Source organism: Giraffa tippelskirchi, chromosome 9 (genome assembly GCF_054371585.1).
Source record: "Giraffa tippelskirchi isolate mGirTip1 chromosome 9, T2T-mGirTip1v1.2.pri, whole genome shotgun sequence".
Lineage (NCBI taxonomy): Eukaryota > Metazoa > Chordata > Mammalia > Artiodactyla > Giraffidae > Giraffa > Giraffa tippelskirchi.
In genome coordinates this window covers 10311426-10334590 of record NC_137283.1, presented here as the reverse complement: position 1 = coordinate 10334590, position 23165 = coordinate 10311426, and the positions used below count along the sequence as shown (strand labels likewise).

At 45.6% G+C, this 23165-nt stretch overlaps 1 protein-coding gene and 1 non-coding gene across 2 annotated transcripts in view; both read right to left on the bottom strand.

Moving 5' to 3' along the window:
* Positions 1-1170: 1170 nt before the first annotated feature.
* The window catches only part of DCLK3 (doublecortin like kinase 3), a 42872-nt gene continuing 20877 nt past the window's right edge, over positions 1171-23165 (bottom strand). The window contains exons 2-5 of the mRNA XM_081527276.1: positions 14119-15974; positions 4415-4547; positions 2809-2976; positions 1171-1797 (exon numbers count right to left, since the gene is read on the bottom strand). Of these exons, the coding sequence (XP_081383402.1) occupies positions 1634-1797; positions 2809-2976; positions 4415-4547; positions 14119-15974 (2321 nt within the window). The 3' untranslated portion in view covers positions 1171-1633. The remainder of the gene's footprint in view (positions 1798-2808; positions 2977-4414; positions 4548-14118; positions 15975-23165) is intronic.
* Positions 7524-7596, bottom strand: TRNAG-CCC (transfer RNA glycine (anticodon CCC)). The gene has a single exon. It is a non-coding gene; the product is annotated as a tRNA-Gly (tRNA).

Genomic DNA, 23165 nt, shown 5'->3' with positions numbered 1-23165 from the left:
AGCATCAGGACCAGATGAGGGAGAACTGGGCTGTGATGCAGGCTCCACCAAGGCTCAGCCACGCCCACGGGGAGCTGTGAAAGTGCATGGTGCTTCAGTGTTGTCTGGTCAATCCCTAAACGGAGACATCATTAGACGCAACCCATTCCTGGGAGAGGGCTGTGATCCCGGGTGAGGAGACTCCTCCCAGCTAAAGGCAATTCCCATTCATAGCTGAGGGCTGCCAGCCAGCACCACCCGCAGTTTATTCCCTTCAGTCTTGAGCAGGGATCTAGGTGGCACAATCAGAATCCACTGCAAGGGCTTCTCCTCCAAGCCTCTACATTCAGTCACCCCAACCTCTTCCCTTGGCTTGTCATCTAGGCATTAACATCTCTCGATTACCTCCTGTCCGCTTTCTGCATTCTCCAACACCTGTCCCAGCAATTCCTCATACTAGAGCCTCTCCTATTTGCTGTTCCTGTTTGCTGATCGATGCACTTCTTCCACAAAAATGACACCTACGCTGTCAGGAAGGAACAGGCTGGGTGAGAAGCCCATACTTTTGGACTGACTTTGTGTCCTTTTGACAAGGTTGCACATAACCCTGAAAGGTCAGGTTGGGAAACATCAGGATGATGTTTTATTTTCAGCTCATTGGTACTCCCAGAGTCATCTACTGGTACAGAAATCTGGAGTGAACTAACCAGTGACCCCACGTCCTGCGCTCTCTGAGTGTATGCCCAGCAGGTAGGAACGCATCTGAACCCTCGGAGCCCCTTCCAGCCCCAGTGTAACCCAGTAACTGCATTTCTGACCTACTAGTGCACTAAATGGCTCCCTCCTGATATGGAAACGTTAACAAGTCGCAACCTGAGCAGAAGCCTAACTTCATGTAGACAGGACTCCGGCCCGAGGCTCAGCAACTGCACGGTCTAAATGGGTCCTAAAGGGATAGGGATGAATCAATGATTTCTTCTTTCCATTTCAGGCTGCACCAAATCAGGTTTTCAGTAGAACTAAAATGCTAGAGACCCAGAACAGCATATCCTAAACAAACAGCTCTGGTCAGTTCATCAAGGATCCATTGGCACATTTACGTGTAGACATAGGGGTTTCCGGAGACACATCTGAACTATAATTCGCTGGTTTTCATCACCAGCATTAAGAAGCAGTCAGAATACAGTTCGCTTCAGTTATCCAGAGCACATTTTATTAGTGAGGAAGGATTAGGATTCAGATGATTAATTTCACAGGGGGAGTTTAAACCCTGGTAAGCACCACTCATGTAATATGTACTGTGAACTTGATTACAAGGAAGAAGCAAAACACAAATCATTATTACCAAAAAATTCCTCACTGAGAATAAGTCTCCCCACCCCACCTCCCACAACGTATTAAAGACTTCAAATCTAAAAACCTAAACATATGTTACAACATTTAACATTAAGACTCAAAGTTTATCTTTTTAAATACGCTTTAAAATATACTGAGTGTCTTCTCTCCTTCCCTTGATTCTCCAATTATCTGAAGAAGCCCTTTCATTGTTTTTCTCCTCGATGTCTATCTTCTTCTCTGTCCCCGGGCAGGACCAAGGAGGACTGAGGAGATGCTGAGCTGGTGACTATGACATCTGCTCCGCAGCCCATGTGTGCTAGCTCCGGAAGCGGTCCTCGCTGCTGGGGGGGACCTCCTTTTGTAGGTTTGCCCTGCTGGTCTTTCCGGCAGCTTCAAGCCAGGGATGCTGAAGGACCTGGTGGGCCGTGTAGCGCTTTTTGGGGTCTACCACCAGTAACCGGCTCACCAGATCTTTGGCAGCTGTTGGAATGATAGAAGGACAGAGAAATGAGACGGATGCAGACGGTTCAGAGTTTTCCTTTTCCATACAGGAAATAAGGACACAAATATCTGTGTTAGCAACAAGCGCTGGACCAGAGCACCACTGGCCCTCAGAACTGTCTGCCATGATGGAAACTTTCCACATCCATGCTACCCCCTTGGGACTACTGAGCATTTGAAATTCAGCTGGTGCAACTGATGAACTGAATTCTTCTTGCATTTCCTTTTAATTCACTGACACTTAAATTCAAATAGCCCCATGCAGCTACAGGGCTACCATATTAGATGCAGAATCATGAGGTCAGGGCCACTACTACCACTCATGGCACCATCCAGCCCAGGAGGACGCACAGAGGCCATACACCATACCTACACATATTTTACATGTGTAAATCAAGGGAAAGATTTCACCTGGAAGGGCCAAAAGGGAGGAGGACCACACAAGCTTCTGCTCCACTAAAAGTACTTCTGACCTTCACCCTCTGACCTTCCAGGACCCCTGTGCCCCAAGGACGCCCCTAGAGACCTGACTATTCACTGGTAAAATAAGCATCTCTAGTCTGTCCAATTTATAGACACTTCCGTATGTGAGAGGGCTTTGATCTTTCCAAATGAGGATTCCACATTTCTGATATTTTCCAGTTCTGAGGTTCTTCAACTGGCTTCAAGAAAAGTCTTTGGTGTGCTCGCTTCGGCAGCACATATACTAAAAAAAAAAAAAAAAATTGGAACGAAAAGTCTTTGGTGACTCCAACTGGTGGTAAGACTTACATCTCAAAGCAAGTCATGTGTTTGGGATGCTATGGAGATCTACACAAAGCTAGCAGGAAATAAAGGAAAGCAGAAGGTGCTGACGGCCCGGGTACCGTAGCAGGTTCTCTGGGTATCGTTTCACACATCTGACCTGAAAGCAGGCTCTGCAGTCAGATCCCAGAAGGGGCTCCAGCTCCCCACCCGCCCCACTCCTGCCTGGGAAGCCCAAAGTCTCACCATCAGAGATATTGTCCCAGTAAGGAGCCAGGAACTCGAAGCGGCCGAGCTGGATGATGTTAAAGAGCTCCTCCTGGTCCCTCTCTGGGCTGCGGAACGGGGGAAAGCCACACAAGAGGATGTAGAGGATCACACCTGCAGCCCACATGTCCACCTCCAGCCCGTAACCTGTGCAGTGGAGGCAGAGACACATCACCTCGTGGCTGCCATCTTGGTACGGAGGGGTCTCAAAACCACACATTCAGCCAACCAGACAACCCTATGTGAATCCATCCTGACGTTTCTAAAGAGTCAGTGTGTTCAAAATTTAACTCACCTCGTTACCATCTCCCAAAGAGCTTTCTTTTCCAACACGCTGTGTTAGCTGGCACGAGCCCTACTGTCCTGGCTTCCCAGAGTTCACGTAGCCTTACTTGTTTTCTTTTTTCAAATCTTTATTTACTTCTGTATTTCTTTGGCTGCGCCAGGTCTTAGCTCCGGCACGTGGGATCCTCAGTCTTCGTTGTGGCATGGGAACTCTTTGTTGCAGCATGCAGGATCTAGTTCCCTGACCAGGGATCGAACCTAAGTCCCCTGCGTTGAGAGTGCAGAGTCGTAGTCACTGGACTACCAGGGAAGTCCCTAGCTTATTTGCTTTCTTTCCTCTCTGATCCAGCTTAGTAATGCCTCCATTAAAATGTCCATAGTCACTCAGTACTATGCTGTCACCACATTACCACGGCAACACTGCTGGCCACACTGAGTTCAGACTCATTTGTGGGGAAACCAGGCTAAACCTCCCCATCCAATTGCACTTTCCTCTGCTCTACTGAGGCTGGTTTTTCAAAGTCTCTACCACCCAACTTTCATGCATAGGCTAATCTCTGTATCTTGGCTTCCCTGATGCATTTGCTGCTGAGATAAAACTCTCCCTTCTCCCTACCCCCAAGCTTATAACCCATCTAGAGCTTTCCCATCTTTAGCCATCATAGGTGGTTTAACTGATTTCTCCTGGAGTGCAAGGATGGCTAAATAGTTATTCACATACTTGGAGCCATATAATAATGATGAAGATGATTTCCTTGTATATCCTTTACAGAGTCTGTCACTTAAATAGTCCATTGGATCCTTATAAAATATGCAATATACATATATTATTCATGGGGTTTGAATTGGGACCTCCTTTTCCTTTAATCGCGAGGTTAGAAAAGGAGTTTTAAAGCCAATTACCATAAGAACTGCTCTATATCTCTCCCTTAGAGGTAGCTTTGGGTGAGTGGCTAAATGACCTTGATTACTTGAGTTTCCCATTCAATTCTCCACCATCTTTCATCTCACGCTCCCACCAACACACACACACACACACACACACACACACACACACACACACACACACACACACACACAATCTCTTCTCTGTAATAAGAGCAGCCTTGATGAGGAAAAAGTTCTCATGCTTTGGTCAAGGAGACCTACTTCAAATATTTAATATCCAAGCGCAAATGCAGAGCCAATCTCTGAGATTTTTTAACTGCTTCATGCTGAAAAATGTGAAATTTAAATATGAAAAATTAAATATTGGTTAGTAAGCAAGCTACAGTCCCAGAGAGCCACGTGTAACCTTTACCTTTCTCAGAGAGGATTTCAGGAGCCACGTAAGTTGGAGTCCCACACACAGTAAATATGGGCCTCACCACATGCTTTGCAAGACCAAAATCAGCCAGTTTCAAGGTGGTAGATTTGTCCTCATTTCGCTGAACCTGCAAGAAACCAAAATCCCCAAACCACCAAAATTGTGATGAGAACAAAGAAGGAATAGAACAACGAAGATAAAAATTCAGGACAAGCAAACAATAAAACACAGGCGCTTATAGATTAACCTGACACTGACAAATTCAACTTGATCTCCGTGACACTTGCTTACTAAAGAACCAATGAGTTAGATTTTCTCTACTGTCCAGTGTGGTAGTACCGTATTGTCACAAATGGCTATTTATTTTAAATTAAATTAATTTAAATCGAATTAAATTAAAAATTCAGTTTCTCAGATGCACTAGCCACATATCAAGTGTTCAAATGCCATCTATGGCTAACGGCTACCATATTGGACTGTGAACATCTACAACATTACTATCATGACAGAAAGCTCCATTGGGCAGCACTGAGATAGAACAAGGATCAGTGATATTTCTGAGCAAGTGTGTGCATGCATGCTAAGTTGCTTCACTCATGTCCAACTCTGTGACCCTATGGACTGTAACCGGACAGGCTCCTCTACCCGTGGGATTCTCCAGGCAAGAATACTGGAGAGAGTTGCCATGCCCTCCTCCAGGGGATCCTCCCACCGCAGGGATTGAGCCCTAAAATTGCAGGTGGATTCTTTACCAACTGAGCCACCTGGGAATCCCATTTTTTGAACACAGACTAGCTTTAACGAGAGCTAGAAAAAATGCTGTGGGTAATGCAAAATCTGAGTGAGGAAAAAAAGAAAAGGAAAAGAAGTAGGAACTGGAATGAAGAAGTGGACAAATAAGCAGTGGAGGCTAAAATTATATGGTTTACCTAACAAACACCTCTGTCATGCTTCTTCAGGGCCAGGCATTGTTTATAACATATTACAAAATATTATTTCATGTAATCCTCATTGCAGTCTTGTGAGGCCGCTCACATCCCCATTTTACAGATGAGGAAATGGAGGCACAGTGACACAGTAAATGGTGAGCTGCAGTTTGAACCCTGAACACTTGGGCTTTACAGTCTGTGCTTATACCTGGTATATGACCCCAAATCTTCCAGCAAAGGGTTATTTCTGCTGCAGGAGGCAGCAGCTGGGGGGCTGGAGGGCATTAGGCAGGGCTCCGGTTCTCCCTGAGCCCCATCAGTCCCACGGCAGAGCAACACCCAAAAATGTAGGGCCGGCAGCCATCCCCACCCCCAATCTCCCCAGACAAGGGTAAGCACTTCAAATATGCTTTGGTTCCTGCCAGAGAGCTTACATCTCTGTAAGCAGAATGTGTCTTAATCACTGAGCCCAAGTCACCATTGGGCAGGCTAATCAATGTCTCTATAATTAACCTGACCTAATGGAAATCATAGATGTAGAACTAAAACGCTCTTCTGCTTCGGTCTGTGTGTGCAGACAGACACAGCCCTAAAGGGGGCTGGAGAGGTAATTATGAGAATAATTTATACTAGAAAATCTAGTTTGGAAGGGAGGGACAAAAAACCATGTGCTGACTTAAGTTTCCAGATGGGCCATCTTCATGAATCCCATTTGCTGGGTGACTAATGAAAAAAATCTGTGTCTTGCAAACATGCGTAAATATTCCCAACCAAATGATCAGCCGTAAAAGCGTGTGGCTGATTGAATACACCAAAATAAACCAAGTACACCTTTGCAATATAACAAAGCACCCTCCCCTTCCTCAAAGAAACCCCCTGATTCTAAAACCTGGCTCCACAACAGAGGGAGCAGATGAGACGTGAAGGAGACTCAGTCTTTCATTTTGAAAATTTTCATGAGCTTTATTCCGAAAATGCATTATGTTAAATGTCCATGTGCTGATAGATATATTTTTCAAATACCAAACCTGTTTTCTTAAAGAAAATATTCTATGGCTTTTCTAAAATAATATGTTGCTTCTCATCTCCATTGCTTTTCTCTTCAAGCCTCAAAACGATGAGACCCACAGCAAAAGCTGAGGGGTGGTTAAGATCTGCAGGGCTGTTTGTTCCTTCCAGAAAGTGAGATGCATTGTGTTTTTAATTCTTCTGTCTCCAGCCTCTGCTGTCATGAGTTATGTAACATTTCTCAGAGCTGTCAGTGTGACTTGAGACTTCTTATTTACTTCACCTACAAGACCAGCTTAACTACATTTAAGCTCACACACTGACAGTGTGAATTTTGTTTTTGGCTTTTTGTTTTCCAACAGGCACTTCACAATCTTGGCTTTGGAACAATTCTTATCTTAATCCTTAAATTCATATGAGTGACATCCTTCTGGAATAACTCTTCTTCCTAGAATTTGTGGAACTTTTTTTTTTTAATTGAAGTATAGTTGACTGACTGCCCTGACTGGCTCAGCAGGAGAATCTGCCTGCTAATGCAGGAGACAGGGATTCAATCCTTGGGTCGGGAAGATCCCCTAGAGGAGGAAATGGCAACCCACTCCAGTATTTTTGCCTAAAAAAATCCCATGGACAGAGTCCAAAGGGTCACAAAGAGTCAGATATGACTGAACACACACACACAGTTGATTGACAATGTTGTGTTAGATTCTGGTATACAGCAAAGTGATTCAGTTATATATATATACATATATATATATATATATTATATTCTTTTCCAACATAGCTACTTACAAGATATTGAATATAGTTCCTTGTGCTATACAGTAGGATCTTCTTGGTTATATTTTATACACAGTAGTGTGTACCTGCTAATCTCAAACTCCTAATTTATCCCTTCTCTACCCTTTCCCCTTTGGTAACCATAAGTTTGTTTTCCATGTCTGAGTCTGTTTCTGTTTTGTAAATAAATCCATTTGCATCATATTTCCAACTCCACATATAAGTGATATCGTATTTGTCTTTCTCTGTCTGACTTACTTCATTAAGTATGATAATCTCTAGATGCATCTTTTTTTTTTTTTTAAATGTTGATTTATTTACTTGGCGGCTTCGGGTTCTTAGTTTTAGCATGCAGCATTTCTTTAGTTGCAGCATGTGGGATCTAGTTCCCTGACCAGGAATGGAACCTGGGACCTCTGCCTTGGGAGGGCAGAGTCTTAGCCACTGGACCAACAGGGAAGTCCCTAGATGCATCTTTTTAAAAAAATATTTTTAATTAGAGTATAATTGCTTTCTAATGTTGTGTTAGTCTCTGCTGTACAACAACGTGAGTCAGCTATATGTATACATATATCCCCCCCTTCTTGAGCCTCCCTGTGATCTCCCCATCCCACCCCTCTAGGTCATCACAGAGCACCCAGCCAAGCTTCCTGTGCTATGTAGCAAGTCTCTGCCAGCTATCTATATTACACATGATAGTGTATCTGTGTCAATGCTACGCTCTCATTCATCCCACTCTTTCCTTCTCCCTTCTTCTGTGTCCACAGGTTCGTTCTCTATGTCTGAGTCTCTCTTTGCAGTCTCTGCCCTGCAAATAGGTTCATTAGTACCATTTTTCTAGATCCATACATATGAGTTAATATACCATATTTATTTTCCCCTTTTTGACCCACTTCATTCTGCATGACAGACTCTAAGTTCATCCGCATCTCTACAAATGACCCAATTTCATTCCTTTTTATGGCTGAGTAATACTGCCTTACACATAGGTACCACATCTTCTTTATCCATTCATCTATCTATGGACATTTAGGCAGCTTCTTGTCTATTGTAAACAGTGTTGCTATGAACATTGGGGTGCACGTATCTTTTCAAATTAGAGTTTTTGCCTTTCCCTGATCCTTTGCACATGAATGGGATTGCTGCATCATACAGTAACTCTAGTCTTAATTTTTACGAAACCTTTATACTATTCTCCATGGTGGCCGCAGACAGTTTACATTGTGCAGAACTTCTGAAACCATCAAATTCTCCACCCAAACGGGCAACTCATCTAAAACATCCTCCCCCCAGACTATCATTCAGCTTGACTGAAATCTCAAGATGAAAAGATCCCACAGCTTCACGTGGCAGACCATACCGATCACAATCAGCTTAACACGTGAGGAGGTTCACCCCATGTTGATTCAGAATTTCATCCTCACTCGTTTTCTAAAATCCACCCTCTGGGAAGGACACACCACTTCCAAAGATGGGAAACAAGTACCAGGACCCTCCCCCCAGGTCACCTCTGGCTTCTCTAACAGGCTCCCAGGCGGTACCTTCCTGGGCCATGCTTGGCTGAGGGCCCGCCCACAGCCCCCAGGCCCACATCTGACCTTGCCCTCAGCCCACATCTCAATCTCTCTACCTACAGGTCTATCTAAACTCACTTCCCTAGGTCACATTCCTTCTGGGACTTGTTTTCAATTGCCCTCTAATTGAGAGAGTGCTAGAGATTACTTTATATGTTACTTCAACGACTGTTGATCCATCTAGGTCCAACATCCCTTTTCCCAGCCACACCAAACTCCCCTTCTTTGAATCCAGGCAATCTATATTACTTGCATTACCAGCCCAGGCATATCTAGACTGTCTCAAAGATTCAAGAGGAATCGTTCTTTTCCTGAGCCATTCACAACTTCCTCTCCTTCAAGGCACAACAGTCTGGGTTTTTTTAATTAATCTTTGGCTGTGAAGGCACAGTTTAAATGTGATCTTGCAATGATCATCTCTGAACAGCAGGTGGCAGCACAGTACAGATCAAACAGCAAGCGGCTGCCCTAAGAAAAGGGATAAAAGCTTATTTATCTTCAACTTCTTTCTTGATCCTTCAGGCTTCCTCTGGCCTTTTCCCTCCAAGTTTCCATTTCTAACTGGCCATGAGGACTGGAATGACCTTAAAAACCAATTCACATGGAAACGCCAATGTCTAAAATCAATTTACATGGCAACAGCAAAATACAGCAAAAAAAAGAATGACTGAAACAATCAACGGGGATGAAATTTTCCCTGGGACCTGTCGCATGACCAGCCTATGACACACCTTTGGTGTGTACACATCATCACTTCTCCGGCTCCTGTTTGCTTCTCCCAGGGCCCAGTCAACACCACACAGCGCATTCCAACCTTGCCAAGGGAACACATGCTGACAGAAGAAGCAATTAACGCTGATATTTCTGCAAGCTGGAAATTCTCATAATTAAAACTTCTTTTGCAAGCTCTCAGGAGTCTAAATAGCCCTAAGGGAAGAAGGAAACTAGCATCTTATCAGGAAATATGATCACTAGAAATAAGATAAGCTCAGTAACACAGGCCTAAAATTTTACTCTAGGGCTCAATTACCAGATATAAATATTTCTGCTGGTGAAAACAACATAATAAGCTTGTTGGATCCATTAAGAGTTCTCAGCACATTCTGGAAGTCTCTAAAAGCAGCCACAATCAGCCATGGTATCAAAAGTTAGTTCTGACATCATCACTCTCCTGTTTGGCAGAGACAGGTATTGATACAGACAGTAGCCATCCATTAAAGGAAGAAACAATTACTTTGATAAAACCAAGCAGAATACAAAATTAAAGACGACCCAAGAACATTAATTGATGGACAGCAGTCACCATGGTGGTATTTACTAATATTAACACTCAAAAGACCAGCCAAATTTGCAACATAATTATAATACCAGGAAATTTAGAGATGACACCTTTCTAAACCCAGATAATGAGCTTACTGTCAAATCCAACACTCCCCAGATCTCTTTCTGAAACACCACAGTGCACCGATGCTAAGTAGCATTTAAACTCTGACATAGTATGTTGAACTTCGAGTGCATATATGCTTAGTCGTGTCTGACTGTTTGCAACCCCGTGGACTGTAGCCCACCAGGCTCCTCTGTCCATGGGATTCTCCAGGCAAAAATACTGGAGTTGGTTGCCATGCCCTCCTCCTTCCTGACTCAGGGATGGAATCTGTGTCTCCTGAATCTCCCGCATTGGCAAGCAGGTTCTTTACCACTGAGCCACCTGGGCAGCTCATGTTGAACTTTACTCACCCAGAAAAGGACAAATACAGTTTAGAAATGTGATAGCCCTGTTCATTCAGAAAAATGCCAGCTGACAGATCATCCACAGGACAGAAGAGATATTCCCCTATGCCACTAAATTTGGCTCAGATCTGTGGCTTTGTACAGATTCTTAAGGGGCCACATCACCATGAGAAAAAGCTTTTTATTTAAAAACAAGAAACAAAAAAAGCGGGCTTTCTTTAAAATCAGAAAATAGGGACTAAATATTAGTCACAATTAACACCAGTTAACAACTCATGTACTAGACTGAAAACATAGCTATGCTGCAGTTTTCATCTCTCTCTCTCTCTCAAGATACACACACACACACACACACACACACACACCCCTCACCACCTTCAAGGGCATTAAAACATATATGAACTGAGATATAAATCCATGAAGAGCTGCTGAATGACTTCTCTCAGGCAGTTAGCTTGTCCACACTAAATGTACTCCTTGCAGTTTTTCTATTTCCTGAAGCAAACCTCTTCATGCCATCTGCAAGTGCTGACTTTCTTCATTTAAAAAATTGTTGACAAGTCAGTCCCTTAACACAAATGAGAGTCTCTCCTGCCCAAGAGATGAGCCAGCTTGACAGCCTGGTTCTGGGACCTTGCAGAGAAAACGCAAGCTCAGATGACTGTCCCCTGAAGAAATTGATCCTACAGGGTCAATGATGTTACTCCACATCCTCAAGAACATGTGTCACTGTTCTAATGATTTTTTAAGCACAGGCCCAAAGTGTCCCACACCCAGGCCTCTAATCTGAATCCTTCCTGCTTACACAACTCGGTGAAAACAACAAAGGATCTATAAAGAACACTGTTCTATCAGGATTCCAAAGTGGCCGCTGTAAACAGAGTGCCACACTTCACACACAGGGAATACTTGGGCTCAGACCCCAGAGAAAGAAACAAAAAGAAACTGAAAAAATGTTGAGGACACTCAACTCATGCAAAAATGGAATTCTTCAAGATTTCCTTGGTGGATTACTGGTTAGGACTTTCACTGCTCTGGGCCCAGATTTGATCCCTAGTCAGGGAACTAAGATCCTGCAAGCCTCTCAGTGCGGTCAAAAAAAAAGCAAAAATGAAATTTTTCAAAGAGAGATTTACTCAATGGTTATTTAGATCACTCAGGCAGGCAGGCAGTGTTCTGCAATTCTATGAACTTAGGCAAAAACAAAGTTGTTTCACTGAAGGGTCAACTAGACCTCACTTCACCAGATAATTAGTTTGACTCAACTCAGAGTTTCATTCTGTTTGTGGGAGCAACTTAGGCAGATGAATGTACAGGGATGATGTTTCCAGGCTGGCTCTACAACCATGAAATGAAAGGAAACAGGCTAATTCCCTGCCCACCCCCTCTAAAAAAAAGTACGGTTTGCAGAGACCATTGTCTCCATCTTCTCCAGCTTCATATGCAGCAATGTGGCTTTGGAGTCTTCCTCATGATGTGCACTGTAATATCAGACTTGTTCTTAACATCATAATAATGACACCAGCTGCCGCTGATGGAAGGCTTGCTATTCACCAGGCGCACGCTGGGGTCTATATTCATCCACTCATCCAACTGATATTTATTGACTATCCACTATGTGACAGAACTGGGCTAGGTTTCGTGGTACAGTTTGAATAAAACAATGTTCCTGCTGTCCTAGGACTTTGCAGGAGGAGCAAAGAGAGAACAGACAAATAAATATGAAACAGATCAGGTGGTGATTGAGGTTACAAATAAGAAAGTGGCATAAAGGGCCAGAGAGTGACCATGGGAAGCGTGCTGTCCTAATGAAGCCCACTAGGAACACAGCTAAAGCTCAGAAACATGTTCAGTTGATTGCCTCATTGCAACAAGCAAGAAGGTGCACCTTGGGGATCCAGGCATCTAAGCAGAAGGGTGTTCAATGAACTAGTAAGATCTGGGCTGTGCCAGGTAATTTGGAAGAGGGTTCAAGAAAGTAGGATTTTGCTATGAATTGGACACTGTCAGGATGTAAGGGTAATTCTGTGGCTGGGCATCTTGGTAATTCTTATCTAGGAGGTGAGAAGATGGGGCAGTGAGTCAGTCCCCAGGAAGGGAATATGTAGCCACACTTGTGGTCTGGACTATCCTGTTCTTATCTGGATTTGGACATCATGATGAAGAGGTCTTGCTTTTGTCTGGCTTCATCAAATGGCTACCCACTCCAGTAAACTTGCCTGGGAAATCCCATAGGCAGAGGAGCCTGGTGGGCTCCAGTTAGTTCATGGGTCACAAAGAGTTGGACACAACTGAGCACACATCATGGTCCTAGAGTGACCTTATTTCACGCGGGTGTTTGGGGAGATGGTTTGCATTCAAAACAAGAACAGCTGGGCTGTGAGTGGCCGGCCAGCTCCTGGTAGTCTCGGACTAATTGTCCCTTTCCCGTGAGCAAGCCACCCTCAACTGTACAAGATAGGTACCATTACGATTTCTTTTTCATAAATGAAGAAACAAAGCTGCAGAGAGACAAAAGGGCTGATGCTAGAGGCTCGTGGACGCTTAGTTTCCTGACCAGGGAGGGAACCCTGAACCTCGGCAGTGAGAACGCTAAGTCCTAACCACTGGACCACCGGAAAATTCCCAGTACCAAGCCTTTTTAATTCCTGTGGCAAGACCTTTTCTGCAAAAGGGCCAGGGGGCTTTCAACGGGAGCATGGGCTCAAAGCCTACAGGGGAAGCTGTTACCAGCAGACACCCTTAGCACCTAGGCCAGAAGATGTGCAAATGCTCAAAAAAATGAAGTCCATGTGATCACTGGCCAAGTGAAAATACTCTTCTCCCAGGGATGAGGAAACATTTTCCATTCTGTTTAAATTGGAAGGCTACTTTCTCAATAATTTAATAGAAACTCATCTATTTCCACAATTTTTGAAGTATAAGCAAAGTTTTAAATACTGGAACAAGTATGTTAAAAAAAAAAAAAAAAAGACCATAAAGGTAATGTTCCAGAGATTTCCTGGGCTGTCCAGCGGTTAAGACATCCTGTTTTTACTGCAAGAGGTGCAGATTCAATCCCTGGTTGGGGAACTAAGATCATGCATGCCACACTCTATGGCCAAAAAGAAGGAAAGAAAATTTCTTAGTCTGAACAAAAATGAAAATACAACATATCAGCATAAAAAATTATATACATACATGTATACATTACATATATGTAATGCTCTACAGGCTTCCCTGATGGTTCAGATGGTAAAGAATCCGCCTGCAATGCGGGAGACCTGGGTTTGATATTCTGGGTTGGAAGGATACCCTGGAGAAGGACATGGCAGCCCATTCCAGTCTTCTTGCCTGGAGAATCCCCATCGACAGAGGAGTCTGGTGGGCTACAGTCCATAGAGCCGCAAAGAGTCAGACACAACTGAATGACTAAGTTGGGCAACCACAGCGATCTTCTACAGTGCAAGGGTAACAGAATAGGTGACCATTCCTGTTTTGTATCTCATTTTTTTAACTAAAAAATAATTTTTGCCTGCACCTTGGGCAATGTGGGATCTTAGTGCGCGGACCAGAGATAGCACCTGGCACCCCCTGCATTGGAAGCACGGAGTCTTAACCCCTGGACCAGGAGGAAGGCCCCTGTCCCCCTGTATCTTTCCTAACTGCCCTCTCCCACCACCAGGGCAGGGCTCACCAGCAGATTCTCCGGCTTGAGGTCCCGGTGGACGATCCTCTTGTCATGCAAGTGCACCAACGCCTTGCACAAGTCCATGAGCATGAGGGCGGCCTCGCGCTCCGGGAACTTCACACTTTCTATGATGGCGTCGAACAGGTCCCCGCCCTGCACGTACTCCATGATCAGGTAGATCTCGGAGTCCGTTTCGTACACTTCGTGCAGCTTCACGATGTTGGGGTGAGAGAGGCTCTGGATGATGAGGATCTCGCTGTCCACCATGTCCTCCTTCCCCTTGAGCTTGGACTTGTCGATGATCTTCATGGCGTAGGCTTGCCGGGTGCCGCGGTGCCTGCACTCCTTCACCACCGCAAAGTTCCCGTCGCCGATCACCCGGCCTGGCTCGTACTGCTTTCGCACATCGGCCGCCAGGATGCCCGCGGGCCGCCGCCTCCTGCCCGGCCGCTCCGCCTTGCTCTCCTCCGGCCTCGTCTTGGGCTCCTTTTCGATTCTGGCTGGCGGCTCATCTCGGGGAACCATCATCCTCCTCGCCCCGGACATACCGGGCTTCTTCTCCTTCTCCGCCTCCTGCTCATCCCCTCGTGTCCTAGGGAGCTTCTCCGGATCCAGGTCGGCGTGATGCTCCCTCCGGAGCCAGCCTCCCGGCTTGCTCCTGCCTGCGTTCCTGCCGTCTTTCTCCTCTCGGCGGGGCTGCGCTTCCCCAATGAAACCGTCCCTCTTGGCCTTGGCTGCAGCAGGGGGATGACCCTCCTGGCCTCCGGGGTCTCTGTCCTCTTTCCTGTCGACGCTTTTGCTGGATCTCCTCGGTTCCTGCAGGGGGTGCCCAGGACTGTTCCGGGGACACTCCTTCCAGCCTTCCTCACCACCCTGGGGCTTCTCCTCCGGGGACCTCCGGCAGCTCCTGGTCCTCACCAGCCTCTCCACGTCGTAGCGGGGGCACCTGCCCAGGTCCAGCTTGCTGGTGCCCAGGGACAGTCGCTCCCTCTGCAGGCCCTGCTGGAGCTCTCGCTCCCGCTTACACTTTTCACACCTGATCAATTCCCCCGACGTCTTCTCGATCTCCACCGCCAGGTGCTTCTCTCCACTGGCACGCCTCTCCAGGGCGGCATCCTTGGGCGCCTTGCTGCCAGATTCGGGCTCCCACTTCCCCCTCCCCCATTTCTTTGGGGTCCTGGCCCTGTCCTCCCCGGGGGTCTGCCCCTGGGGTCTGACGGCCGCCGGGGACCTGGCCGCCTCACCGCTGCCCTTGGTGGTCTCAGTCTCCCCACAGGGGTGACCCCCTTTCACAACCTTGCTGTAAAGTCTGCTTCTCAGCCTTGGAGAGGTGACCTGGCTGTGCTGCTGGGTCAAAGTCAGGGCCCGGGCTTTGCTGGGGTACAGTTCCTCTATAGCCACCTGGATGTTCTTCAGCGTCAGTGGCTCTTTGCCCACGGCTATGAAGGCATCTCCTTCCCTGAAGAAATCAGACACGCTCCTGATTTCCCGGCCTTTGAGGTTGAACAGCTTCCTCACACGGTCACTCTTCCACCTGGGAAAGCCCAGGGCCTCTGAGACATCGGCCAAGAGCTGCTCAAAGGTCTGCACCGACCGCCTGTTGAGGAGCAGGGTGATCTTGCGGAGGGGGTGGCTGCCCACCTTGACCACGGTCACGACCCTGGGCTTCAGCGGGCTGTTCTCAGCGTGGACGGGGTGAAGGCCACTCTGGGGGCTGAACGCAGGCACCACAGAGCTGCGTGATCCCAGGAATGGTTTCTCCAGGCTCCCTTGGCCAGCAGGCAGCCAGGTGCCCTGCAGCTTCCGCTCCGTGATTCTCGAGCTTAAACATTTTAGAGAATGTTCACAGAGACCTCGATGTCCTGTGGGAGGAAAAGGACAACACGGTATTAGTCCAGTGGGTTCAAAGACCTCTTTGACCAGCTCAGTCGGTAAAGAATCTGCCTGCAATGCAGGAGCCCTAGGTTTGATTCCTGCGTCAGGAAGATCCCCTGGAGAAGGAAATGGCAACCCACTCCAGTATTCTCACCTGGAGAATCCCATGGACAGAGGAGCCTGGAGGAATACAGTCCAATGTGGTTGCAAAAGGGCTGGCCACAACTTAGCGACTAAACAAACGAACAAACAAAAAAAGTCTTTACTGAAGATGACTGATACTGTCACAGGTTAGAAGTGTGCTTCTTGAGGATCTGCTTGAAACAATGGAGCCGTTACATGTGAGGTCTCCTGCCCAGTCTCCTCCAAGAGAGGCCAGGAATGCAGTATGGAGTCTGCACTGGGCCTGAGGTGGCCCCCCAAGTCCCCTGGAGACCAGGATGGGCCACACATTGGGAGCCCCTTCTAGATAAGGCCTGACCTTGAGTGCAGCTCCCACTATCCTAAAGTGACCTGACTTTCAAAAATCTACAACTGAGATAAAAGGTCCCAAATTTGCTGCCCAGGAAACACCAACAAGAGGTCAGAACCTTCTGGAACCTTAAAAATCCCAAATCTTTTTTTCTTTCCCTGCTAAGTCACAAAAGATTGTTTTTTTTCATATAAAAAAAAGTTGAAGTACAGTTCATCCACAATGTTGTGTTAGTTTCAGGTGTACAGCAGAGTGACCCAGCCACACACACATATATATGTATCTATTCCCTTCTAGATTTCCCCTTACCTCTAAAGAATTCAAATCTTACCCACCTCTTTGCCAAGAACAGTTTTCTTAGCTTGACTTTCAGGGTGAGGCAAGATGTGAAGAGATTATGAGCACAGAATTTGAGACAGATCTGGATTTGAATCCTGGAGTGGCCACTGACCCTATTTGTGAACTTGGACAAATTACTCACAATCTGGTTGTTTTTTTTTTTGGTTTGTTTGCTTTTTTCATGTATTAAGTGAGAATGATAACACCTTCCAGGATTTTGGGGGAGAGTAAATGAGAAAATGATTATGATTCACTTGAGCTTGATATGTAGTAAAGGCACAGTGATTGCCAGTTATTAATACTGTCCTTGTGATCTTTTGTATGACCATTTCATTCTGGTAGCAAAGGACCTCATGGGCCAAAATGATGTGGTGGACTTCTCCAAATGTGTTTTTCTCTCATTATCAAAAAAAGGAAGGAAGGAAACCAAAGTCATTTTATTCTTCAGAGCTTTAAAAATGAGAATGTGCTCATTCTCATGATGTTTCCTGATAAACTGAATAAATGAATAAAACAAGACTCTATTTCCTGGTCAGACATAGAAAAACCCCAGCTTGACCTCATTTTATTGTGCTCCACTTTCTTATGCTTTGAAGATATTACATTTTTTGTCGATTGAAGGTTTGTGGCGACCCCAGGTCAAGCACATCTATGGACACCATTTTACCAAATAGCATTTGCTCACTTCATGTCTCTGTGTCATATTTTGGTAACTCACACAATATTTCAAATTTGGTCATTATTGTTTTATTTGTGATGGTGATCTGTGACCAGGGATCTTAGATGCATCTCCTATGGCTCACTGGAGGCTCAGATGATAGTTAGCTTTTTTTTTTTACCAGTAAGGTATTTTTAAATTAGGGTATGTACCTTTTTTTTTTTTTGCTGCTCCAGGTATTTTTTTTCTTTCCTTGAACTGTACACATTTATTTTTTTTAATTAATTAATTTAATTGTAGGATAATACTTTACAATATTGTGGTGGTTTTTGCCATACATCGACATGAATCAGCCATGGGTGCACACATGTCTCCCCATCCTGACCCTCCCTCCCACCCGCCCACCCCATCCCTCTGGATTATCCCAGAGCACCGGCTTTGAGTGCCCTGCTTCATGCATCGAACTTGCACTGGTCATCTATCTTACATATGGTAATATACATGTTTCAATGCTATTCTCTCAAATCATCCCACCCTCCCCTTCTCCCACAGAGTCCAAAAGTCTGTTCTTTACATCTGTGTCTCTTTTGCTGTCTTGCATATAGGATCGTTGTTACTGTCTTTCTAAATTCCATATATATGTGTTAATATACTGTATGGGTGTTTCTTTCTGACTTACTTTGCTCTGTATAATAGGCTCCTGCTCCAGATCTTAGTTGTAACATGTGGGATCTAGTTCCCTGACCAGGGATCGAACCCAGGCCCCTGCAATGGGAACACACAGTCTTAACCACTGGCCACCAGGGAAGTCCCTGTACATTGTTTTTTAAGACATAATGCTCAGTTCAGTTCAGTTCAGTTCAGTAGCTCAGTCGTGTCTGACTCTCTGCGACCCCATGAATTGCAGCACGCCAGGGCTCTCTGTCCATCACCAACTCCCGGAGTCTACCCAAACCCATGTTCATCGAGTCGGTGATGCCATCCAACCATCTCATCCTCTGTCATCCCCTTCTCCTCCCGCCCCCAATCCTACCCAGCATTAGGGTCTTTTCCAGTGAGTCAACCCTTCGCATGCGGTGCCCAAAGTATTGGAGCTTCAGCTTCAACATCAAACCTTCCAATGAACACCCAGGATTGATCTCTTTTAGGATGGACTGGTTGGATCTCCTTGCAGTCCAAGGGACTCTCAAGAGTCTTCTCCAACACCACAGTTCAAAAGCATCAATTCTGCAGCGCTCAGCTTTCTTCACCGTCCAACTCTCACATCCATACATGACCACTGGAAAAACCATAGCCTTGACTAGACGGACTTTTGTTGGCAAAGTAATGTCTCTGCTTTTAAACATGCTATCTAGGTTGGCCATAACTTTCCTTCCAAGGAGTAAGCGTCTTTTAATTTCATGGCTGCAGTCACCATCAGCAGTGATTCTGGAGCCCAAAAACGTAAAGTCTGACACTGTTTCCACTGTTTCCCCATCCATTTGCCATGAAGTGATGGGACCAGATGCCATGATCTTAGTTTTCTGAACGTTGAGCTTTAAGCCAACTTTTTCACTCTCCTCCTTCACCTTCATCAAGAGGCTCTTTAGTTCTTCTTCACTTTCTGCCATAAGGGTGGTGTCATCCGCATATCTGAGGTTATTGATATTTCTCCTGGCAATCTTGATTCCAGCTTGTGTTTCTTCCAGCCCAGCGTTTCTCATGATGTACTCTGCATAGAAGTTAAATAAGCAGGGTGACAATATACAGCCTTGACGTACTCCTTTTCCTATTTGGAATCAGTCTGTTGTTCCATGTCCAGTTCTAACTGTTGCTTCCTGACCTGCATACAGGTTTCTCAAGAGACAGGTCAGATGGTCTGGTATTCCCATCTCTTTCAGAATTTTCCACAGTTTATTGTGATCCACACAGTCAAAGGCTTTGGCATAGTCAATAAAGCAGAAATAGATGTTTTTCTGGAACTCTCTTGCTTTTTCGATGATCCAGCGGATATTGGCAATTTGATCTCTGGTTCCTCTGCCTTTTCTAAAACCAGCTTGAACATCTGGAAGTTCACGGTTCACGTATTGCTGAAGCCTGGCTTGGAGAATTTTGAGCATTACTTTGCTAGCATGTGAGATGAGTGCAATTGTGCGGTAGTTTGAGCATTCTTTGGCATTGCCTTTCTTTGGGATTGGAACGAAAACTGACCTTTTCCAGTCCTGTGGCCACTGCTGAGTTTTCCAAATTTGCTGGCATATCGAGTACAGCACTTTCACAGCATCATCTTTGAGGATTTGAAATAGCTCAACTGGAATTCCATCACCTCCACTAGCTTTGTTCGTAGTGATGCTTTCTAAGGCCCACTTGACTTCACATTCCAGGATGTCTGGCTCTAGGTGAGTGATCACACCATCGTGATTATCTGGGTCGTGAAGATCTTTTTTGTACAGTTCTTCTGTGTGTTCTTGCCACCTCTTCTTAATATCTTCTGCTTCTGTTAGGTCCATACCATTTCTGTCCTTCACATTGTTTTTTTAAGACATTGTTTTTTTAAGACATAATGCTATGGCACACTTAATAGACTATAGTGGAGTATAAACATAACTTTTATATGCACTGCAAAATCAAGAACATTGTGTAACCCACTTCATTGGGCTAGTCACTTTATTGCAGTGCTCAGGAATTGAACTAGCAACAGCTCCAGGGTATAACTATACTTGAGACAAAAGTGGTTTAATTTTCATTTCTGCCTAGGGTAGAAAAGGAAACAAAAAAATGATAGAATATGGAGCTCAGTTAAAACCCAAGGATGGGCTGCAAATTATTAAAGTTGCCCCACAGGATCCCTATGTCCTATCCTACATGCAGGAACCTGCCTTTAAGAAGTTTTAAATGATTATTTTTAAGCACATCTGAATTGTAGCAGACACTCCAGCTTTGCCAGGATGGGCAATTTGGCCAGCATATTGACACAGAATGGTTTTTTTTTTTTTTTGGTTTTTAATTATAATATACAACCTGTTCTGAGATGATTTCCATCTAGACACAGGTGTCTGATTAGATGACAAGTGTGGCCCTACTGATTCTTCCCACATGCCATGAATTTATAAGCTTATCAGTCACGTTTACAGTTAAACTATTTATTTACGGACATCTGTCATTCCTTTCTTCTCATAATCTCTCTGATTTGCCTCCATTTTTGGCTGAGAAGGTTGATGCTGAGAGAGCAAGAGGAGAGGTCTCCAGGAGTCACACTAGTTTCCATTTCCTCAGGAAACAGCAAGGATGCCAAGAAAGCTGACCCTCAAATGCCCATACACAGAGGGACTAAGTCTTTTCATTTGTTTTCCTTAGGGTGCTTCTTACAGAGTGGGGCCCTCAATACATTTGCCAGGCTAAGGAAAGCGAAAACATGTCTGTGGCTCAGGTGGTAAAGAATCCGCCTGCCAAGCAGGAGATTCAGGTTCAATCCCTGGCTCAGGAAGAACCCCCTGGAGAAGGAAATGGCTACCTACTCCAGTATTCTTGCCTGGAGAATCCCATGGACAGAGGAGCCTGGCGGGCAAGAGTCCATAGAGATCCAAAAGAGTCGGATGGGACTGAGTGACTAAACAGCAATTCCAGGAAAGGTTCAGGGCAGAACCAGGAAGACAGGGAGCATTCGTGAATACATAAGGGATGCAGGAGAGTTTAGCATGGAAGGGGGTTGAGGAGGGGCCCAGCAGAAGTCCAGGAAGATCCCATCCCAGGAGACATACAATAGTACTCTTGGAGCAAGACAATCACTGTGGGCCACATGTCCAGTGGTGATGGAGGATGACAGAGGCAAGTCACGATGAGAAGTCAAGGTCCCAGATAGTGAGATTTCAGAGTCTGGGTGTAGTGGTCGATGACTTGGCCTGCGGTACCCAGAGTCGGGACGGGGGAGAGGTGGCCATGCCCTGGGATGGCTGTGCCCCAGCTGGTTCCAGCAGACCCTAACTCAGATCCCATCCTCATTCTTGGTGGTTGGGAGAGCACTCTGGGCTCACTCCATCCCTGAATCCAGGAAAGGCTCCACAGACGTGGCCCCCATCCCAGGGCACAGGCACAAAAGATGTGGAGACAGCACAGCTCAGTCTCTGCCTCACTACCATCATGCATACACAGCCCACCGCCCAGGTGTTCTCAAACCCCCTTAAAACCTCTGTGATCTAGAACCAGAGTGAGAACTTGGTACCCCTCCTCCCCAACATAACTAGGAGCTACAAAGGCAGCACTTCTGGTTTTGTCTGTATCATGCTACTGGTGAGTCCTGGGAAATACAACCTCAAGATGCAATTATTTTTATCTTCTCTTCCACAAGCCCTCCTTCCTCCTTTAAATTTCTTAGTCCAGGGCAGATTTTTCTTCTTTAAAGGGAAGAGAAAAAATCAGGAGATTCTAAATACCTGGTCCATAGGCAAGAAGAGCAAACAGCCTGGAGAGGAACAGCCTAGCACATCCCTGGGACCCTGGGTTCAATCTCCAGGAACAGCTCCATCGCCCATGGGAAATAGTGCCCTGAGGACTTTGGGGCTGACTCTAAGCAGCACTATCCAGCACCTACCCAGATAACCTGACCATGTCCACGCATCTCCAACAACAACTGACAAAATCAATTAAGTAGAACTGTATGAAATTGCTAGCAGTTCTACCAATTACATCTCAGAAGATGGTTGGATGGCATCACTGATTCAATGGACATGAGTTCAAGCAAACTCTGGGAGATAGTGAAGGGCAGGGAAGCCTGGCACGCTGCAGTCCATGAGGCTGCAAAGAGTCGGACACGACTTAGCGACTGAACAACAATTGCTGATTACCTTAAAAGGGAAATTTCATATGGCTCAACCTAGCACGATCTTGGATAATAACCCCTACTCTGTCTCCACACTAACAATAGTTAATCAAAGTAGGGGTAGTAAAAATTAAGCACCCTCACTCCCAGTCCTCAGCCACCAGTTGGCAGTTTCCAGGAAGAGCACAGGAAAGGATGCTCTTGTGGCATCATTTTTCTGTTAATTTCCTACAGCAACATAAACTGACCTCAGCTTGACAATACCGCTGCTTTTGCCTGAAACACCCCCAAGACAAATGTTTATAGGGTTTTTCCCAGCACCCATCAAGTCCATGCATGCAGCAGAACTTTCACAAAGCCACTTCTCTCCTTAAGAGTCTGCAGGAACTTATTATCATCCCTGAGGGTCAAACCCAAACTCTTCAGCTTGACATGGAAGGCGCTCCCTCACCCAGTGGCACCTCACCCATTCCAACCCCACTCTACCTGAGGTAGGAGATAGATGGGCCCCTGGGCAGAGCAGCTGGAGTTTGTCAAATGGAGTAAAATTGAAGCTTTGTTTTCCCCAGATGTTCCAAGGACAAAGTTAATGGCAGGAACTGAGCTCTGCTGGAGTAAAGAGATAAGAGGTCTGCTCATGAGGTCAGAGAAAACTCCTCAACTGCACATGCACAGGAAGGCTCCTCAGGGATCAAAAATGAGGGCGTGCCATCCCATAATAAGTGTCGTCAAACCTCCCACTGGCCTCTGCGCTGGAATCCATCTTGGCAAAAAAGCTGCACATACATATTGGGCAGGGGGCTGGGGGTGGAAGGGTGGTCCTAGAACAGGTCAGGTGTAGGACAAAAAATGAAATAATTGGCCAAAGGTAAACAAAGATCCAGAAGAACCGCCTCATATATATGATTTAA